General features: G+C 36.6%; 3 protein-coding genes across 4 annotated transcripts; 1 reads left to right on the top strand and 2 right to left on the bottom strand.

The window, feature by feature from the left end:
• Positions 1-556: 556 nt before the first annotated feature.
• On the bottom strand, positions 557-3,840 carry LOC145602522 (protein gamma response 1-like). Its single transcript, XM_081658715.1, has 3 exons — positions 3,712-3,840; positions 1,768-2,936; positions 557-1,399 (listed from the first exon to the last, which is right to left on the bottom strand). The coding sequence occupies exons 2-3, from the start codon at positions 2,933-2,935 to the stop codon at positions 687-689; spliced, it is 1,881 nt and encodes a 626-aa protein (XP_081514841.1). The 5' UTR covers position 2,936; positions 3,712-3,840; the 3' UTR covers positions 557-686.
• Positions 3,841-6,515: 2,675 nt separating this feature from the next.
• Positions 6,516-10,269, top strand: LOC145602780 (uncharacterized). Of its 2 annotated transcripts, none has more exons than XM_081658936.1 (2): positions 6,516-6,779; positions 7,424-10,269. In XM_081658936.1, the coding sequence occupies exon 2, from the start codon at positions 7,440-7,442 to the stop codon at positions 9,687-9,689; it is 2,250 nt and encodes a 749-aa protein (XP_081515062.1). In that variant the 5' UTR covers positions 6,516-6,779; positions 7,424-7,439; the 3' UTR covers positions 9,690-10,269. The 2 variants fall into 2 exon arrangements, with proteins under 2 accessions (XP_081515062.1, XP_081515061.1); XM_081658935.1 differs by having other exon boundaries at positions 7,324-10,269.
• A 5,372-nt stretch (positions 10,270-15,641) lies between these two features.
• LOC145601422 (F-box only protein 6-like) lies at positions 15,642-21,166 on the bottom strand. The gene is made up of 2 exons (XM_081657439.1): positions 20,668-21,166; positions 15,642-17,192 (listed from the first exon to the last, which is right to left on the bottom strand). Exons 1-2 carry the CDS (start codon positions 20,787-20,789, stop codon positions 15,944-15,946), a joined length of 1,371 nt encoding a protein of 456 aa, XP_081513565.1. The 5' UTR covers positions 20,790-21,166; the 3' UTR covers positions 15,642-15,943.
• Positions 21,167-21,397: the final 231 nt, after the last annotated feature.

Raw genomic sequence — 21,397 nt, 5'->3', positions numbered from 1 at the left:
CACAATACAATGAAAGACAAGGGAGAGTGCAAAAGTCTCGTATACTTCGTACAACCACGGGATTTTCCTGCAATACAAAACAAAGTTTTCTAAACATACCTCCACTTAGATAGGTGAGTCAGGCTACAACTGTCAAGGCTCAAGGGTATATTAGAGTGATCAAGATGAATCCTTCAGGGATGGGCAGATGTAACAACGAATATAAGAAAAAAGGTAAATGACCAATTTAAAAACATAACTTATCATGAACCTTTTAACCATCTATATACTCGATTGTAGTAAGAGTTAAAATATGCGGTTCCTATAAATCACACTACACAATTTACAGCTTAAAATGAGGCTAGAAACCAATAACTCAAAACAAGGTTTCAGAGCTGACTAATTATAGGCTTATAGCTAGTCCTATCGTCTTTCAAAGCAATTGCTAGTGTTGAAATTGGCAGGGATCAGAAGTTGGGATAATCATTAATAACAGGGCCAGCAGTCTAGTGGATTGACTTCATCACCCTAAAGACTTTGCCCTCTCTAAAGTGAGCACAGGCACGTCAAAGGCTATTAAGTTATATCATAGAATTGAGAATGAGACTGTGGTTCTACACATACTAGATCATGAATTAGTAAATTGCATCCAATCTGCAAATTTTGAAATGCAATATTTTCGAAATCTCCATAAACATTACATTTAACTAAGTTTCAGTATCAAATCCAATGTTCCAAAATCCTTCAGGGGTCAGTGGAGGTGCATACCTGTACCTATGCCTTGAAACACCATCATGATGCTCACATCGAAACTTCTGTCCATCAACTTCTCCATCTTTCGCATTGGAAAGGACAGCATCATAAAATTTCTTGCACTGCTTGCATTCTATTCCATTCAAATTTTCCCGCTCAGCTTTTTTCCGAACAGGTTCCACATATTTAAAACCTTTTGAACCATCACCAGACCTAGGAGCTTGCAACTGCTGCCTTTTGGGTGCAGGTTCAGCTCTCATGTCCTGTGTCTCGTCATCTGAATCCATTTCTTTTGGACTCTCAGCTGGAATATCATGTGAGCTATCCTTCACGGTCTTGTGCAAATTTCCCCTAATGTCTTCATATGGTGTATCAAGAAAATCATCATGCGGATCAGGACCACCAGGGCTTTGGCGAGATCGAGTCTCTCTCCAGCCAGATACAGGGCGCTTTCCACCAGCTGATGAGCCCAAGATTCTGGTCTTCCTACTTGTGGTCCAATGGTTTGTATTAGGAGAGTCAGAACCAGATGAGGACTTGGAGCTTAGCTTCTGATTTAATCTGACATATTTCTCATCATCTGAGCTCTCCATAGTGTCGATCTCTTGCTTCACTTTGTTCAACTTGCATGCCACCACACTACTTGCTGGATTTGTCTTCTCGACTTCTGCAAATTACACACAATAATTTACTAGGAGCAAAGTAGAATTCTAATCGTAACTTCTTAATGACTAATTGGGCAATGAATGAAGTGATTGGATGCGGAAAAAAAAAAAAAGAAAAAGAAGCCAAAAACTGTTGTAAGGAAGTGAAATCCTTCTTCTAAGTTCCAACAAAAAACAGATTGGCACCACTGGAATAACACTCATGCTACTGAATCTACATAGAATATCATTGCTCAACAAAAGATGAAAGAATCAAGGACATTATTAAAGAGCAAATCATACTGTTAGAACCTATAAAGGTATATACTACGAGATGGGGGGGAAAAAACACATAAAAAACTAAAAGCTAGTCCTTTTCATTGATTCTCACCAAATAATGTAAAATTTGTTTCATCACTGTTCAATGGATCACCACCTTCTTCTTTTGTTTGAAGCAACAGATCTTTATTGGTGAGATTAAGCTTGTTAAGCAGATAGTGCACCTGAGACTTGAGACTTTTACATGTTATATGAAGACCTTTTGATCTCAGCTTCTCGGTGGCTAACTCTGAAGTTTTTATTTCAATCTGCTTGGCCAAATCATCATGAGGTATTCTTGTGTTAATTACTCCATCATTCCCATTTCTGAGACTCTCCTGAAGCTTCTCACCAAGCATTTGTTTCTCTCTCTCAAGCCCATACAGCAATTGACTCTTCTTTGTCAGCTCGGTGCCATACAAACTCACTTTCTGTACTAATTGTTCATTCAACTGCTTTCCTTCATCTGCTTCAGCAATTTTCCTCCTAAATTCATTTCTGAGACTATCTAAACTGCTTTCCACAATTTCCAACTTCGTTGAGAGTTGTTTCTTTTCTTTTTCACTTTTGCTCAACATCAATTCCGTATTCCTTATCTTTAGCTCTTGTGAATCAATTTGCCTCAGCAAATCCTTTGTTAATTCTTTTCCATTGGTCACCTCTTCATTCTTCTCCTGAAGCTCTTTGTTAAGTGCATCAACCTTTCCCTCAAGTTCGTGGGATTTGGTAACAAGAAGCTTCATTCTTTCTTCATGCTCTTTCATCTGCAGGTCTCTATCTCTGAGAGTAGTGGATTTTGCCTCAATGATATCATGTAATTTAGCATGTGTTTCCATAGCATCTTCAACTTCTTTTGTCTTCTGCTGCAGCTTACCCTCCAATTCAGCTACCCTTGCTGCTAGTCTTGACTTCTCCACCATGAAAGCTTTACATTCATCAAGGACTAGTTCCTTTTCAAGAATTAGCTGTTTCATCTTAAGCTCGAGTTTACTTTGCCTCTCTTTCCACTCATTTTCAGCAGCGTTTCTTGCTTCCACATATATCTTCTGGACAGATTTTGCACTCGTTTGAATATTAGGATAAAGCTGACTGCAAAAGATGTATTCAATCTGGGAAATTCTATCCTTGGCTTCCTGAATCGTAGCGACCAGTATAGTGCTAAGCCCTGAGACATACTTTGTATCATGGCTCTCTACCTGATGAGTTACTTGTGGAGACTTCTCTAATTGGGTAATGTGCATTCTGCAGTAATCAAGAAAGAAATTGAAGTGATGATTCACACTTTCACACTAACAGAAGACTAAACAATTAGCCTAACAACAACAACGACAAGTATATATACAGCTCGTACTCACCAATCCTAACAACATCGACAATTCTACAATGTTTGAAAATGGGGATACGAATTAATACTTGCAAGTTGCAACCAACGAGTTTTTATCGTTTATAAACGATTGCCTTGGGTAACTTAAGTATTACTAATAGTTCCTAGTTCCTTTAGGGGTGATTCCATAAAACAGATTACAAACATAACAAGGGTTTCACTAAGAGGGGTTCAAATCGAGGCGAGCTCGAATAAAGTAGGCTCGGTTCAAGTTCGATAGGATTTAGGCAGGCTCAGTTGGAGCACAAAGTCCGACTGGCCTTAAATCCAAGCTCGGATTGTGCTCCAATAGCCTCAAATTTTTCCAATTCACTTCATGGGGTCGAATAAGATAGAAAAAATACAACAATTTCAACACGATTATCAAATTAGGCTTGTAAAATTACATTAATTTCTTCTCACTTCAGATATCAATCATATCATCATCAATTGCACTTAGAAAAATTCTAGAAATAAAATGGCTAAATATAATCTTTTATAATTTCAGTAATCATAAGCAATACTAGTTCAATAGTCCAAAATAGAATAACCCTAAATTGAGTATAGAGTGACAATTAAATCAACGACTGTGAAAATTAAGCCCTAGATTGGGAAATTGATATTCGATGATTACAAAAGAGAAAAACATCGTACCTCAGAAGCTGCTTTAATGGAGGAGAGAAAGGTCAGAAGCCCTGAAGAACTCAAAGTGCGCTTCAATGGAGGAGAGAGAGAGAGAGAGAGAGAGAGAGAGAGATTTTCAGCGAAAAATTAAAAAAAGCGCCAAAGGAGTACAAATGAAAACGTAGGAGAGTAATGAATAACACGCATATAATGTCAACCGTTACGGCGTTACATCTACGGTAAACATTTTTTTTTTTTTTTTAGGTTGTTGTTGACTTCTTGTTGTTGTTGTTGTTGTTGTTGTTTAGAGAGCAATGGTGGGGTGAGAATCGATCCTAGAATCTTTTCAAATTGGGAGAAAAACTCTAATCACTTGAGTTATCCTCACTTATATGAAAACACACTAGAGTATGTTAAATTTTAAAATTGTTGATCGTAAATTTTTACAGAGAATCATTTTATATGAGATTTTATTAGATTCGTTTCAACGTTTACTTTTATGATATTTTACTAATATCATTTTTTGCAAAAATGGATGAAAGATAATTACGCTTTAAAGTGTGTCTTGGAAACTGTCTTATGCATTGTAACCATTGCTTGGCAGGTAAAATGCATTCCTAAATTAGTAGCAATAAACCACGATGGCATTATTTCATCCTTCTAAGAATCAAGAAGTGAGGTAGTCATTATAGTAAAGCCAATGAAAATCGAATGTTGATCCAATGACGGATTCAGAAATTATATATAGACCGTGCCGTACCTAATTCTCTAAAAGTTATTCATAAATTATCCTAATTTTGGATTATTATGTTTTTTGGATCATGGGGCGGGTCGTGGACTGGGCTGGCCATCCCCTGGATCCGTCATTGCGTTGATCCCTTAGTTCTATAAGCTGGAAAAAAAAATTTGATTATAGGATTAGAAAATGGAATGCCCTGTGGTGTTTAAATGTCAAATATTTTGTTTGTTATGAACAAAATACGTAATTTTCATAATTCTTTTGGCCTACTATGTACTTGGGAGTAGGGGGGTAAGAGAATCACCACCCTTAAGTATCGTCACTTGGAAGGATTCAAACCCCAAACCTCTGAGATTTGAGGTAAGAGCCTTATCATGTAGGTGAGTTAACACTTTATTTGTTGGTACTCTTATGTTACTTGGGTTCTTACTTAACTTCTTCATAGGCTCTAGTGTAACATTCCCTTATGAATATGAATTTATCATTTAAGGAGCGAAAACCCAATGGCAGGGTCCTTATCTATGCAATAAGGATCTCACCCTTCAAGACAGATTCGTGAACGGTCAATCTACTTAATGGAAGTTTCATCTACAAAGTAACATAGAGCCTAACACTATGTTTGGATAACAATAGTGAAGGGAAAGGGAGGGGAAGGATCGGAAAAAGAGGGAAGGGAAAGGGAGGTGAGGGGAGGGAGAAGGGAGCTTCCATTTTCCTTCCAAATCCAAATCACTCCAACAATGGAGAGATTTGTGGAGAGATTTGGTTTATTAAAAGGGGAAGGAAAATAAATCCTTTCAATTCCCTTCGCTATCCAAATAAAGGATGATGCATCCTTCCTTTTCTCTTCTTGTCCTTTCCCTCCATTTCTCTATATCCAAACAAAGTGTAAAAGATCCATCAAACTACCTAGCCCCCTCGCAACTGGCTAAACAAATGTAAGAGGTTTTGCCAAAATTAAAACTTGTATCCTAATATCCTATAATTTTCTATTGCTCCTATGAGTCCTATCAAGGCATATATTCTTTGGTAAAAGTTTGATATTGTTTATGACATATTGACACAATGTATACTTTTTGAGGAGAAATGTTGAGTTTTCAATTTATTAATCAAGTTTCTTTCTATTTCATGGAGTTTAACTTTACACTTTTCAATGTATTAGATAGTGAAGTTTTTAATAGAAGTCATAAAACAAATGAGTTAAGTTAAAGTTCTTGAGGGTTACGCCAACCAATATAAATAATATTTTGGAAAGTATATGAAAAATAGTAGAGAAATTTTTGTGTGGTGTACTAATAAGGAAGATCCTGAATTATGAATGTACTTCTGTTATCTTATTCTAAAAATTTGTTCCTATTGTTTTTATTTTTAGCTTATGTTAAAAAAATTACCTCATTCCTACAAAAGAAAACTTATGTTTGGATTTGTTAGCCAGTTTTAAGATGGTACATTACTAAATGCACAATCATAAAATGTGTAAGAAGATAATTTTACAAAATATGTGCAATATTTCATTTAAATCTAGGCATTGCCATGACTTTTGATGCATTACCCTTACCCTTCTTTCTATAACTACCACCACCCTCTAGTGCCACCTCCATTAACCAACACATCATAACCACCTTCTTTTCCCCAATTGCCCAATAACGATGACGATTGAGGATCACAAGTCCACCTCGGTATCAACATCCTTAATAGATGCTTTTCAGCGACGACAACTTTTAATAAATATTTGTTTGTCTGCTGTGTGGTTGTTGTAGTGGTGACCACTAGACGGATGCTGTGGGATGTTGGGAGTAATGATATCTACGAGGAAGGGGAGGGAGAAGGAGAAGGAAAGAGAGAAGAGCTATGGGAAAATAGCAGTACATCATCTATCATGCGTGATATTAAGTAGTTCAATTAATTCGTGAAAGAGAAACTTGTGGTATAATAAGTCGAAACACAACCTTATCACAGATAAACCCAACGGTCACCTAAGTCGAGTTAAAATTTAACCATGGTTAAACTCTCAACCAATTAGAACAAAAAAGCATTTGTTTTTAATTCATCATGGATTCAAAGAGGCACAAAAATGTTCCAAAAGACAAGCAAAACCCATAACCTCCACATTTTTCTAAGACCTTTTATTTTCATTGAATTTTTTTTGAAACTTTCATATTTTTTCTTTTGAGATAAAATTAGATTAGAATAATTACCCTTTAAACATTGGGGAATTTTTGTAGTTGAGGAAAAAATAGCGGCAAACATTGGAAAATCTTAAACCAACGTTAATGGCGGTCCTTCATATCCATGTTCATGGTGTATTTTGATTCAAATATACTCTTATACAAAGTATAGTTTACTTCTTTTTTGCCAGGTAATTCTTCAATTCAGTTGCTTTAACTTTCAATTTCTCTCCTAATTTTACGAACATACTGATTAAGCGTTGATTCTAGGGTTCTGATTTTTGTTTGAAAAATGTTAGGGTTTTTTGCGGGTTAGTATTGTTCGTCTGAGTTAGTTGAAGCTTGAAACTGTGTTTTTGATTCCATTTTACTAATTGTCTCGCTTAATTTACTGTTCATTTTGGTGATTCTGTTTTTTTGTTGCTGAATTTGATAATTTTTCTGGGTTTTGGAATTTGAACTTGGGTTTTTATATTGTTGAGTATGAAGTTTTGTTTTGATTTTTGCATTTTGGTAACTTAATGAATTTTGATGGTTATTTTGTAGTGTTTCTTACTATGTTGAATAATAATGTTCATTTGCAATTCATAAAAGAGGGAATTGATTGTTGGGCATTATTTTGGGGATTGTTTTTAATTTTAATTTGGTGTTTTATAAAACCTACCTAGTCCCTTCAGTTTGTTAAATTGTTTGTGTATTTGTAGATTTAATGCAAAATTTTGTGTTATGCTTAAGGGTTATGCTGTTGAATTGAAATTCGGAAGTTTAGACTTCTGCGGCAAGCTGCTGGATTTGTATGATATTTTTGCATATTCATTGAGTTTGCATTGATAAGGGTGAAAAGAATTGGCATGGAGTGCAATAAAGATGATGCAATCAAGGCAAGAGAGATTGCGGAGAGGAAGTTTAATGCCAAGGACTTATCGGGGGCCAAGAAGTTTGCGCTCAAAGCACAGAATTTGTATCCTGGGCTTGATGGGATTTCGCAGATGTTGGCAACTCTTGATGTGTATGCTGCTGCAGAGGATCCAGTGTTAGGGGAGGCAGATTTTTATGGTGTGCTTGGTGTGACCCCTAAATCAGACGATGATACTATAAGGAAGCAATATAGAAAGCTTGCTCTTATGCTCCATCCTGACAAAAACAAGTCTATAGGAGCAGAAGGGGCTTTTAAGCTAATTTCAGAAGCTTGGAGCTTGTTATCTGACAAAAACAGGAGAACTGCCTATGATTCAAGAAGGAACATTAGGGGTTTTTCACAGAAGACTAAACCTTCTTCACAGAGTTCATCTGTGCCGCCTGGTGCTAATGGTTTTTACAACTTTGCCAAAGCTACCATGTCTAATCCCAAAGTTAATAAAAATCCATCTCCATCAAATGGCTCTTCTGTTCCTGGTTCATCTAAGAAGGCAAATCAGAATTCTTTCTGGACTGTTTGCCATAGATGCAAGATGCAGTATGAATACCTGAGATGCTATCTAAATCACAATTTGCGCTGCCCTAATTGCCGCAAGCCATTTTTCGCCATAGAGACACCCCCACCCGTTTCAAATGGTTCTGGGTCGTCAAAACCACGGGAAGATTTCCAACACTGGCAAAACTCTCAACAGGAAGCGAGAAACAAAAGTAGTCATAACGCTGGGCATAACACAGATAACTTACAGTGGACTCCATTCTCAGGAGCGTCTGGTGTTTCATCTGTTTCTCAAGCTGCAAATGTGGTTCAACAGACATATGAGAAGGTTAAAAGAGTGCGCGAGGAAGCACAAGCTGCCAGAAAACGAGAAAAAGCTAAAAGGAAAACCGATGCTTCTGGAGACATGATCGGTTCCTCTAGTGAAAAAAAGAGAAGAGTGAGTGATGATGGCAATGTGAACAATAATCATATGGGCCTTGGAGGTGCTGGAGTTGGCATATCAAGCACAATCCCACCACCCAGGCACAGTGACACTGGGTGGTCTGGGTCAGTTTATGCAAGTAAAATCGGCAAACTCAACCATACTAGGGAGCTATCCCAAAGCGAATTGCGCAGCATATTGATGCATAAGGCTAGGAAAGAAATTCTTACAAAACTAGCTGAATGGAATTCTCATGACAAGTACAATAGGCAGGAAAATGCGGTGATGAATGGCAACTTGGGAATGGAGTCTAGTAAAGCAGCAGACTCTGGATTAGTTGCTGAGGATAAGTCCCTGTTAAGTGCGACTCAATCTAAGGAGATCATAGATCGACTATCAATTCCTGTTCCTGATCCAGAATTCTATGATTTTGACAAGGATAGGACTGATAAGGCCTTTGGGGAGAATCAGGTATGGGCTGTATATGACAATGATGATGGCATGCCGAGATTTTATGTTATGGTTCAAAGTGTAATATCTCGGGATCCATTCAGGATACGGATCAGTTGGCTAAATTCAAAAACAAATACAGATTTAGGTCCTTTAAATTGGGTTGGTTCAGGTTTCTCAAAAACATGTGGAGACTTCCGAGTAGGCCGGCATGAGAAACATGATGGTCTGAATTGCTTTTCACATAAAGTTAGATGGACAAAAGGTTTACGTGGAGCTATTCGTATCTTTCCAAGGAAGGGGGATGTGTGGGCGCTGTATAGAAATTGGTCCCCAGACTGGAATGAACTCACTGATGATGAGGTGATACACAAGTATGACATGGTGGAAGTACTAGAAGATTATGATGAGGAGCTAGGAGTTGTTATAATACCACTTGTCAAAGTTGCTGGCTTCAAGGCTGTCTTTCATCATCACTTGGACTCAAAACAAGTGAGGAGGATCCCTCAGGAGGAAATCTTTCGGTTTTCTTATCAGCTTCCTTCTCACTTGCTTTCAGGTCATGAATCTCCTAATGCTCCAAAGGGTTGCCGGGAGTTGGACCCGGCAGCTCTTCCACCTGAATTCCTTCAAGTGATAGCTGATGCTAAGGATATAGATATACCAGAAAATCAAGCGACTGAGAGAGTGGACATTGTAGATGATGATGAAAAACCACGTGATAGAGGCATGCAAAATACTGCAGAAACAAAGGATCATGTTCTAGCAGTACGAAAGCACATTAGGAAGCCAGCACTGTATAAGAAACCATAATTACTCAACTGAAGTATGACAGTGAAGAACATTCAAGACAATTCAATTTCTTGTCTTTTCTGCTCATGGAAAGTGAACTGAATTTGATCTCTTCCCAGGAAATTTGTTGATTCTTGGCATCAGGCAAAATATTGCAGCCCTGTACTTCAGCAAGTTAGTGAAGAACTGCTACTAGGTAGCAACTTAAAACAGTGAGGACTGATGTATATTCGTGGGTTTCAGCCCAAAGACAGACATCTTGCACTGGATCATTCGCCGACTTTATTTGGCAACAAGCAAGTTGGGGGCACCTTGTTGAGTTCATGTAATATACACTACAAGGCCTGTAGATATACAAGTAACACCTCTTCTTTTTTTTTTTTTAGCCACAGTTGCTCTCACCACAATTTTACGATAAAATTGTTGTAACGTAGGAATTTTTTATTTTTTTGGTAGACACTAGTCAGTGTTCTTGGTTTATATTGAAGTGGATTTATAAAGACCATCTGCTGAAGCAAAACAAACTTTACATGGTCATCTCAAGTCTACCTCTGGTTCTTATTCATGAACAGTGATGCTTGTGCTTCTACAATAATTTTCGGCTGGAATGAAATTTAGTTTTCAAACCTAAAAAAAAAAAATTTTAAATAAATTTGGAATGTATTTCCTAATTCAAATGAGTTTGGCTGAAGTTTGTTAATGACAACATTGTGAAAGCAGGCAAAATAAATAAAAAAACAGAGTTGCTTAACTACTTTTTGTGGGAAACTATAACTGCACGATCACACACCACTTGAAACCGCCCAAGAGCCCAACTGTTTTTGATGAGTTGCTAAGTAAAGTGGGTTACCTACTCCTTTGGGTATGCTGTATGCATTATATGTAGTCTCTTAACTTCTAACGACCAATTTCATAATTGAATGACAATGAATTTACACCAAGTATGAAACAATTTTGACAACTTTTAATAGGTATGATCTTATCATATCGGATATTGCTGTTCATTTTAATAGACTGTAGATGTAAGTCATATAACCAAGACGATGAAGTACGTATCCTAGAAAGCTACCAAAATATGAAGTTCTTTTATCTCTTCTTTATTTTGACATATGATAGATTTCATAATAGCGAACCAATAAGAGAGCTTTAATCACTTGAGTTATCTCTCATTCTCATAGTCCAAGAATTCAATATTAACTTAAGTTAATATATCTATATCGCATGTACAATTATACGAGTACCACTTTTGAGTTGAACCTATGTACAAGGAATAAAGGATGTCATATACTCAAAGGTATCATTCTAAGGACCTCCGATCCCATGGTTCTCGATAAGAGTTCTACTGCTGGTGTATCTTGAATATCAAATTCTAGACATTATTAGGAGAATGAAGTTATTCCAATGATAACCTTAGAATAAAAGGTTTTCTTTTTTGAGAGTTTTTCATAAGATAACCATCATCCAAACAAGAACAACTTTTAGACACATAGGATATATTTTATATCAAAGCAATAATATAAAGAAAGAAAAAAAAATGATAACCCTAACTTACAATTGCTAATCGTTTTTTTTTTTTCAGTATAATTTATAATTAACCAGTAAAAAAAATCAATCTAATACTTATTACAACGTTAGTGAGGCACATGAAAACGTGGCATCCACGTAGACAAAATAGACCAATAAGAACATGCCATGTCATAGCGTTGACGTTTAAGACTTGATCCAAAAGCTTTTTCCCTCCTCATAAATTAGCTCTGAAACCATCAACAAATTTCTTCAGACCGACAAAAAAGCCGCGTTGAAGAGAGAGAAAGTGTTAGACAGAGAAATTCGTTGATTTTCCGGAGTAAAGAGAAAAACTTTCTTCTTTTTTCACATTCTTCGGACAATTCCCTGAAATTCTTTTGTTTTTCTTTTGTCAAACACCCAGTAATCATGGTAATTTTCTCTTTAATCCCTTATTTTATTTTTATAATTTGATTTCGCATTGTAAAATGTTGTAAATTTGAGCTGATTTTGGGTTTATTATGATTTTCTTTTGTTGGGTTTAGCTGGTAAATTTATGATCTTGTTGTTGAAATTTCAGGTTTTTGATATGTTTGTGTTAATCAGATTCATGCAATTGTAATTTTCTGTAGATTCATGAATTTGGATCTTGTTTGATTATATTGTGATTGAATTTTGAAATGGGTTTGATTTATTCGTTAATAATTTAATATAGGTGTGATTAAAATCCGTCATTGCAATGCATGAACTTGTTGGCTTAAATTCTAACGACAAATAAAATCAAATCTTAATATTTAATTGTTAAATTTTATAATATATTTTTAAATTTTTTAAATGTTTTTTTTTTAATTTTATATGTGGCATAATATAATATTGAAATTTGTTGATTTGGTAAACTACTTGTGTTTGGTGTATTGAGTAGATTGTAAAATTGTTCTTAGATTGTTAATTGAATTGAAAATTGAGTAATTGGGGTTAATATGAGTCAATGAGTGAAATATTTTGGTGGCCAAAACAAGATTTTGAGAACACCAAAGAACAATGCTATTTTTGTTTGTTTGTTGGTGAGTAGTTCTGTTCTTCTGTATATGTGCTTGGTGATTGTGCATTTGTGTGAATAGTTAGTTTGTGGTGTATATAAGGTTCAATCCAATTCACTCATCAAGTTGTATAGTTATGATTGAAGATTCGTCGAATGCTTTGTAAATTGTATTGAGATTAGCATAATGTATTTTATATTGGCTATGAATTGTTGGTGGGATATATGTATGTATAGAATGTAGAACACCCTTTGAGGATTTGGCATCTACTAAATGACCCTTTTGCAATGTATGATTGTTACATATTAGCTCATTGTGCGGTTTGTGTCTGTTATGTAGACGACCTCAAGACGTGTTGCTGACAGGAAGAACGAAAAGTTCCAGAAGAACGTCACAAAGAGAGGCTTTGTTCCAGAGACTACTGTCAAGAAGGGTTCTGATTATCCTGTTGGGCCTATTTTGTTGGGTTTCTTTGTATTCGTTGTCATTGGCTCATGTAAGCTTCTGTTTTGCTTTACTTCCTTTGTCTTTGATTGTTGGTTGTGTGTTTTTCAAAGCTGTCCTTGCTTTGTAGGAAGTTGTTTGCCTTCATTTTTTACAATTTTGATTGTCTAGTATGACACGAGACTTCTTGAAGCCATATACAATACGTCAATACCACTGCCCTAGTGTAATGACTATAGGTAATCACGGAGACTTAGGAATAGTCAAGGGCCTTGAGAATATTTGGGGTGTAATTTGCATTTAAGCCAAGAAAGATGATTTTGATTTCTGCAATTGCGAATATGAGAGTTTCCTGTAGACTGGCCACATTAACAGTTACACAACATATACGAAGTAAAACATGTTTTGATTTCTTTGGTATTTTTAAAACTGCCCTACTTAAAGTTTTGGACATCTTAGGTGTAAACATTAAGGTTTATTACTTTTAATTTCAGTTGGCAGCTTCAAGCTGTAGAAAGTCTTGAAACCCTTCCCCTGAGTCCTGATTAATTGTGAGTTTTGAGGGCTTTGGTTTGAGTATGCTAGTTATGCATGAACGAGCCTACGCGTGTGGACAATGTATTCTATTATCTACGTAGTATTTATTTGGGGGCGGGGTGGGGTAAACTGAATTTCCATTTCTTCAAGTGACTTCAAGATTTGCAGTATATTCCTTTTGAGGATTGACTCCACCTTTTTGTTTGAAATGGAAAAGTCATATATTCTGGTTGCATTTTCATCTTGATTCTTGATTCTCCATCTGCATCCTTCTTTGGTCATATTACTCTCTTCAGTTTTGTTCGCTGAGGAGTGAGGATGCACTTGACCTTTTCTACGTATGATTACTGATAGTTTGAAGTTATAAAATCTGTGGAAAATAAAATCCGTGTTACTTGAAACTATTTTACAAGAGGAACTTGGGAAGAAAAACCATACATCTCATATCTGATTGTTTGAATCAAGAATCAACCATCTTTTAAATTGTTAACGAAAGTTTACAAATTTGTCATGTGGTTGTGTAAACTCCTTTATTGAAATTGTTTATTTCTTCCTTTTCAGCTCTCTTCCAGATTATCAGGACAGCCACAAGTGGAGGAATGGCTTGATTGCACAATGTGATGTTTAGCTCTTTCTCATATGTTTAGTCTACAGAAATAGTAATCGAGATGAATGTACCAACTGTGTTGTTCGAATGCAAATTTTGAATAAATAATAAGATGCAGTGATGCACATTCTCTACCTGGTTGTTTAATATGCTCCCTTTACTTACTGCTATTGCTTCAATTAATACTGATACACTTACAGTCTGGTCCAGTTCGTTCCTTCACTAAGTGACTGCACTTTTCAATGGAACCACCCAAATATAGACACTGGCTCAAAACAGAATGTAAGATACCGAGTACTGAAATCCTTATTACCAGTGGCAGTTTAGATTGCTACGTGCGTGGTTATGGTATGGAATTGTCATCCAAGTAGTCCATTTGCTCCCTTCCCCCAGAGTTGATAAGAGAATTAAAGTTTGTTCAATTGTTATGTGTAATTCACTACATGAATTTGGTCTTTGGCTGGGTCAGGTCTTCCTTAGCTATCAGAGAGAGTCATAACAGATCCTGGTAGCATCACGAAGCATCGACAAGGTTAAGCACTACCTCTTTAATAGCAAAATCAATTGCTTAAGCAGTAGTTTTCAATGTATGAATGTTTACTTGTTTAGTAGGAAACCCCTCATGTCCATGGACGTTGCATATTTGAATTGGCGATGTTCATACTCTTATGGAGCATTGCTCAAATTTTCCAAGCGCAAATATATATACTAACAAATTGGCCATGTAATTAGATAATTTTCTAAGATGTTTAGACCTTCATTTGTCTTTCTTTTCAGATCCAACTAGGTTTGGAAATGGTCATTTGGCTTCAATCAATCTAAACTATTGCAATATGTTGAATCTAAGCAAATTTTATAGATAATTTTCCCTAGTCCCTTAAGTATCAACTATCAACCTATTTGTGCAAACAGGAAATTGGAAATACTTTGTATGACACAAGGGCGCCTATGGAGATATTCCTTCCTCTAAACAAAAACTCGTTGCCTCGACTTTGACTTGTGACAGAGATCCTTTCACAGAGATTATGTAGACTACAGATGTTTTTCCATATTTAACATTGTTTCAAATTTTCCCTGAGTAATGAAAAAAACACTTGGATATTTGACTCTGGTTGCTTTCGATCACAGTTTGTGACCTTCATAATTTATTATTTTTTAGTTCAGTTATATGAGCTTTTCAATCGTCAGTTTTACAGTCGAAGATACAAGGAATGCTAATTCAGTTGATAGAATAAGGAAAGGGAGTTAAAATCGACGATACAGGGAATGCTAATACAGTTACTCCGTATAAGGGTAGCATTAGACTCGATCATACAGGGAATGTTAATTCAATAAGGAAGGGTACTAAGTCACTTGGAGAGTTTGTTTGTCAGGCCTTTACCGACCTCTCTATATTCCAGCCCATATTACTTGTAGCTTTCGACTTTTGATGTCCATTTGATCTCTTTATGATTTCTGACCAAGACAATATTTTCTCTGTTCACTTGATTATTATTCAAGTTCAGTCGATACAAAGGTAAAATTTGTTACTCCAGGAAGCATGTTCGGAGACAACCTACAGTTTCAAGTCGCGAAGATGAAGCATGAAAGAAAGTTTGTTGAATTCTCCTAGTCTCTAATAGCTGTTGATTGTAAAACAAAGGAAAAAAAGAAAAAGAACCACTAATTAGGAGGTTGATGCATAGAATTGCGTTTTCAAATGACATGAATCAACAGAAATTTCGTTTGTAGCTAGCTCATCACCTATGGCCAAAATCGCGTTTCACATGCTGTCTCTCAAATGCTGTGATATAAAGTTCAACCCACAACATTAGAACAAAAACAAAACACTGCTAAAGATGACACAAATAACAAGTACTCCGTAGTATATCAATTTTACATGACATTGTCGGATGTTATGTTTTGCAAGTTCTACAATTCAGTGCTCAGCAGGTTCTAAGTTTTGTAATAAATCAAAATAAAACAGCAGACTTTTGCATATTCAAATACTTAGGCAAAGGATGGGCAACTGCAAATTGTGATAAACTGATAGCTGCCATATTACTCTTAATCAAAGTATTCCTGCAGGGTACTGAAGCCTGAATGTTGCAGCATCTGGAAACACAGAAAGTACTTGGCAAGGAATAAAAGAATTAGAACTATTAAGGAACCGCGGTAAGGCAAGGGTTAAAAGCTGTTCCACAAGCAATCCATTGCCGCTTTCTCCCACGTGGAAGAACACAACCAGGAACCTTCAACCACTCCCGTTTCGCCACATCATAGGTGACGATCCGGTTCATCTGTCGTGACCGCAGTGACAGCATGAGCAAACTCTTGTTGCCCAAGCAGGTCATCCGCACGTGCTTACCGTAAAACTCTAAGCACCAGACATTTGGCATTCTGTCAACCTCCTTCCACAAGAGCGTCATTTTCTGAAGCTCCCATACACACACACAAGTGGCGGCATTCTTAGTCAGCAATCCCACCAAAAAGATTCGGCCTCCACATTCCGCAAGGTTGTGGTCGGTCGAGTTTGGTGGGGTTGGGATGAGATGTTGCTTCCAAATCCCGCTCACCATGTCATAGGACACAATCCCATCAGGTTCTGACCGCATGAAGTAGACCGTAGCATCGACAGACACCGTATTTGATCTAAAATTCAGTGACAGTGGGAGCTTGATTCCCGAGGGCAAATTTCCTGGGCGTGCCCAAGAGTTTTTTATAGAGTCGTAGATTTCATACTCTCCATCACGACCGAACCATAGTATCTTGTAGCCACGTGTAGTTGAATTTCCATATTGAATCATACCAACAGCAACACGGGACCAGACCTTCACAGATCTTGGAGGGAGCTCTTTCCAAACCTGGGTCAGAGGGTTACATATGTAAAACAACCGATGACCTATATCAAGGAAGCAGACGAGACCCCCAACAGAAGCAACTGGCAACAGGATAACCTTTGGAGGAAGTGGAGGGATGGTAGGATGGCGCCATTTCTTTGCAGAAGGATCATAAATAGCCCCAGTGTTCACATTTTCATGAGTTATGGTGTAGAACCAAGGTTGTGATTGAGACACTTGGGCACAGTGTTCTGTAAAGCTCCTCGACGTAAGCATGCCATTCCATTTCCGACACACTGAACGGAAGCGGAAGAACGTAGCGATGGGAAGCCTAGTAATGACTGCCTCCAAAAGGTCCTCAGGAAATTCCTTCCAGATCTCCTGACTCATAATTTCAGATGAGTTTGAGGATCCAGGATGCTTTCCACGATTTCGTTCTTTCCGAGATCTCTTGGTGGGTGGTGGCTTATAATGGTCAACCATTTTTAAAATCCCAGGTTTTTCAGCTGGCATGATGACACTATTGCAGTTTTCTTCCACAAGATTGTCATCAAGATTGAGGAAACAACAACTGTAAAACAGGAGAGATAATAATAAGCAAATATGCCACTTTAGCATGTAAAAATAATAAACAATATCTTCAAATCATCATGAAGATCAGAGTATAAATAGTTAACATTACTACATTGAATAAAATTTTCATAACATTCCCACCCTCTCACATACAAGAATAAGACAGGGATTGCAACAGCTAATATGTGGAATGCAAATATGAACAAAGAATTTCCTGTGATTGACTTAGGAGTGATTGTTCTCTGTAGCCTGTGCAATACAGCATGTAAATGGCATTGTCCTGAAATCAAGGACATTCAAATAATTACAACATTTGAGGTATAGGTTCAAGTCAGAACGGTTTCAAAAAAAAAAAAAAAAGGGTTCAAGTCAAGAACGTAGATGCAACCATTTCCTAAAATCCAATTAGGTCATTGTCCCATCACAGTTCAAGAGTGACTAAGTTAAAAGAGAGATCTAGTCAGTCCCAGTAATGATAGAAAGCAGGGGAGCTTGTCACTTGATTACCCCAATAGTCTAGTCGCATTCTGAAGCCAACTCCATTCCAAGTATAATCCATTAACCTAACTAAATCACAGATCAACGACAGAGATCACAAACAGAGTAACAGGTACCGATGTTTCATCCTCCTGAAGCTTGATAAATAGCACCCCTATATACATAATCATTAGAAATTGTATATTCACCCACCTGATGCTTTAAAAGCTTTGAACCACAAAGATAAATGAAGCAAGATGAATAGTGTTTGGATGAACAATTCAGAAGAAAAAGGGAGGGACAATGAGGGATTTATCTCCCCTAATTTTAATATGGAAAGGGGAAACAAAAGGTAAAACTGTTTTGAAGGTCGACCGCATGGGCTATATATAGTTAGCTTCAATGCTTTAAAAAACACAATTAATTCTAGCAAAGATTTATTCAAAATTACTTGCAAATTAACTTCTATAACACCAGCAGTAGGCCTCACCTCAACTTTCACCTATCGCACAATACAAGTCACGATGTTCAACACTGAAAAAATGAACAGCAAACAACAGTTTTGACTGTTGCCCTTAAGGCCATTACTTTGGTGAAGTAGATGCAACTCATAGGAGAAACCATTGTTTGATTCTGTTTTTTTTTTTTTTTTTTAAATCAAGAACAGACTTCATGCCTCAAACTCCCTAACCCTGAATCCTAAACCACCACTGCTCTGCCCCCCTCTCCATATAGGAGGGGTAAACACGCCTCCAAACTGCTAATTTTCATGAGGTAACACTCCAAACATGCCTTAACTAAATCTTTCTAAAAAGAAACAAAAATTTTGGTTTACCATCAATGAGGTAAAAGAGATGAGCAAACAATTAAACCAAAAATGATTTGGATAAATATTGTACTTCTCTTAATGTAGTAAACTGACTTATAAAACAACTAAACATCTTTCTGAGTGAAACAACTGCCATACCACTCCTATCATTGGTATGATGGCAGGACAATCAGAGTAGAAAGCTCCTCAACCATAGCCATAAACATCTCTGCCTCTTCCTCTTTTGTTCCTTACTGTCCCCTTCCTCTATAAATAACCCTAGTAACACCAATCTCCAAGGCCATTCGACACCGGCTCTTCAGTGGTTCGCGACTTTCTGGAAACTACTATATTTTAGTTGTTTTTCTCTCAAGGTTTTCACAGCCCTTTTGAGGCTTTGCCACTATGTATAACTCAGTTTAGAGACTTTATATTGCACTGCTATCCATCGTTATCAATATCTGCTACGCATTTATCCTTCTAGCAACCTTTAGGTCAAACTCATATCAACTCAACCTAGCCTTGGTAAAACAATATAAGAAAAGCATGGACAAACTTAGGAAAAGACCAATCCACATCCTTCCCATATCCTACTTCAGCAAGAGCCAAGTGCAGACGGGCTGCTTACAAAATGGTTTGAAGTTTCATTCTAAAGTGAATTCATGCTCAAAATACAATCCAACAATAGCACATAGTAAATTTAACAAATGCCTCGAATTACTTTCCATAATATCAAGCAGACACCGCTTCATGACACATGCAATAATCTAGCCTTAAAAAAAAAAAAAAAAAAAAAAAAGATAAGATCTACAACTCTTTAATCCAAAGCATAATCAACCTTAATGGCATAAATTCATGTGGTATATTATCCAATATCACACACATACACCTTCTAATATATGCAATAACCTAGTAACTAAAAGAAAAATATCATCTAAGATAACTCTGCATTTCGCTACATACATACTAAGTAATAATTCATTCAAGCTGCACTTTAGTGATTAGTGTAGTTGTTCAATCTTTATTCCTCACTGTATTAAGAAATGAGATGACACCTAAAACATAGTCCATTTTAAGGTTGCAGTTGAGCATTACTACTTTTAATGGGAAGTTAAATTTTAGGCGTCTGTTTAAAAGAGAGAAATTATACTTCATATCAGAGACAGCATGATCTCCTAATCAAATTCTCACCTTGACATGCATAAAATCTCAAGGAAAAAGAAAACTAATAAAGATGTGTTCAATTAAGGAAAACATCCTTTTCGAGGAAAATATCATTATCATCCCCTCCTCTCCCTACCCCCCCCCCCCCCCCCCAAACAATTGATTCGAAGCAAGTCTCACCATGTTTGCATGATTGGCTACCCTACATATATAGTTCTCCCTCATACCGTTATTTTCCAAAGGCTTCATTGCCTTTGATGGAAACTTTTCCAATCATTACCTTGAATGGAAAACTTTATTCCTAATTCATTTCATCAAAAAATGCCAATTAAACCCTAGAGGAGCAAAAGCAGACCATTACTTACCTAAAAGGCCAAAACACTATAATACTACATTACTACCAACTACACAATTACATAAGCACCAAATCGAGCTAACTCATCGAAAACCTCACAGCTGTGTTTCAATACAATCTACCTAACCAGCCACTTCCCACCCAACAAATTAGCACCAGGTTGTTGAGTGATTGAGTCCATCACTTAACTCGAAATCAGAGCAAGTTCGAAATGGGATCTCAGAGTGTCTACAAATAAGCCAAGAAGTTATCTCCCTGCTCTCTGCTCCCTTCTAATCATAGGTATTACACGACACGACATAACACGCCTCGCCATGGTCAAAAGGGAATCACTGTTATTCATCACTATGACCTCAATTCAAAGCTCAAACAAACACACGGACAAATTTCAATCAATTACAATCAAAATTGCATATTAGTTAAATCCCAGAAAATCACAGCTACCCCAATCAAAGGGCTTGAATAAATTTGCTAAATTAATCACAATAACATGAATACAATAAAAAATAATCACAAACCCAAAAATCATCATCAATTCACAAATGATTTCAATAAATAACCCACAAAAAATTGAATAAAATGTAACAATAAAAACCCATAAAAATCAAAAATAAAACAAACCCACAAAGAAAAACAACCCAAAAAACCGGATCAGATGAAAAGTAATACCTGGGGGAGGAAGAAGACGAATAAGAGTAAGAGTGAAGAAGAGGATGAGGATGAAACGATGTCGTATTATAGCCGTAAAGTTGAGAGAGTTCATGAAAGTGAGAAAGAAGCTGCCTAAGCATGGCAAGCTCTTGTTCCGTAAAACCAAAACCTTGGAAATTAATAATTAATCTTCACTTTCTTCTGCAATTTCTGGGTAATTTTCCTCCTTCTCAAAGAAAAAGAAGGATCCTTGAGAAGAAGAAGATGAACAAACCAAAACCACTACCCTTCTTCTTCTTTTCCATTGTTTTTCTTTTCTCTCACCTGTGATTTTTGTGGCTTTATTTATCTGCCTTTTTTTTTGGGGGTTGTTTGTTCTAATTATAATAATTATTGCTTAGTTTTTGTTTGTTGTTAAGTAAAAGATAAAAAATGCAATCTTTAGATTATTTGTAATGTAAGTACACTAGACTACCTACTCGTAATTTTTGCAACGTCAAATATATCAACCGTGCGATTTGCGATATCATTGCTTTGTATTGACCCGTACGCAAACCACCTTCCGGGGGTTTTGTTTGTTGAATGAGTTTTTAGGAGAGGTGGTTACTTACGGCCAATAGGTCGTTCGTGTTCAGTTTGTTTCGGTTTTTTTTTTTTATTTTTTTTATTTTTATTTTTTTATGTTTGGGTAATGTAATACGAAATACTCTATTTTATATATCTTTAGCTTATTTTTACACGAAGTTAT

Source organism: Chenopodium album, chromosome 21 (genome assembly GCF_948465745.1).
Source record: "Chenopodium album chromosome 21, dcCheAlbu1.1, whole genome shotgun sequence".
Classification (NCBI taxonomy): Eukaryota; Viridiplantae; Streptophyta; class Magnoliopsida; order Caryophyllales; family Amaranthaceae; genus Chenopodium; species Chenopodium album.
This window is presented reverse-complemented; position numbering and strand designations above follow the sequence as displayed.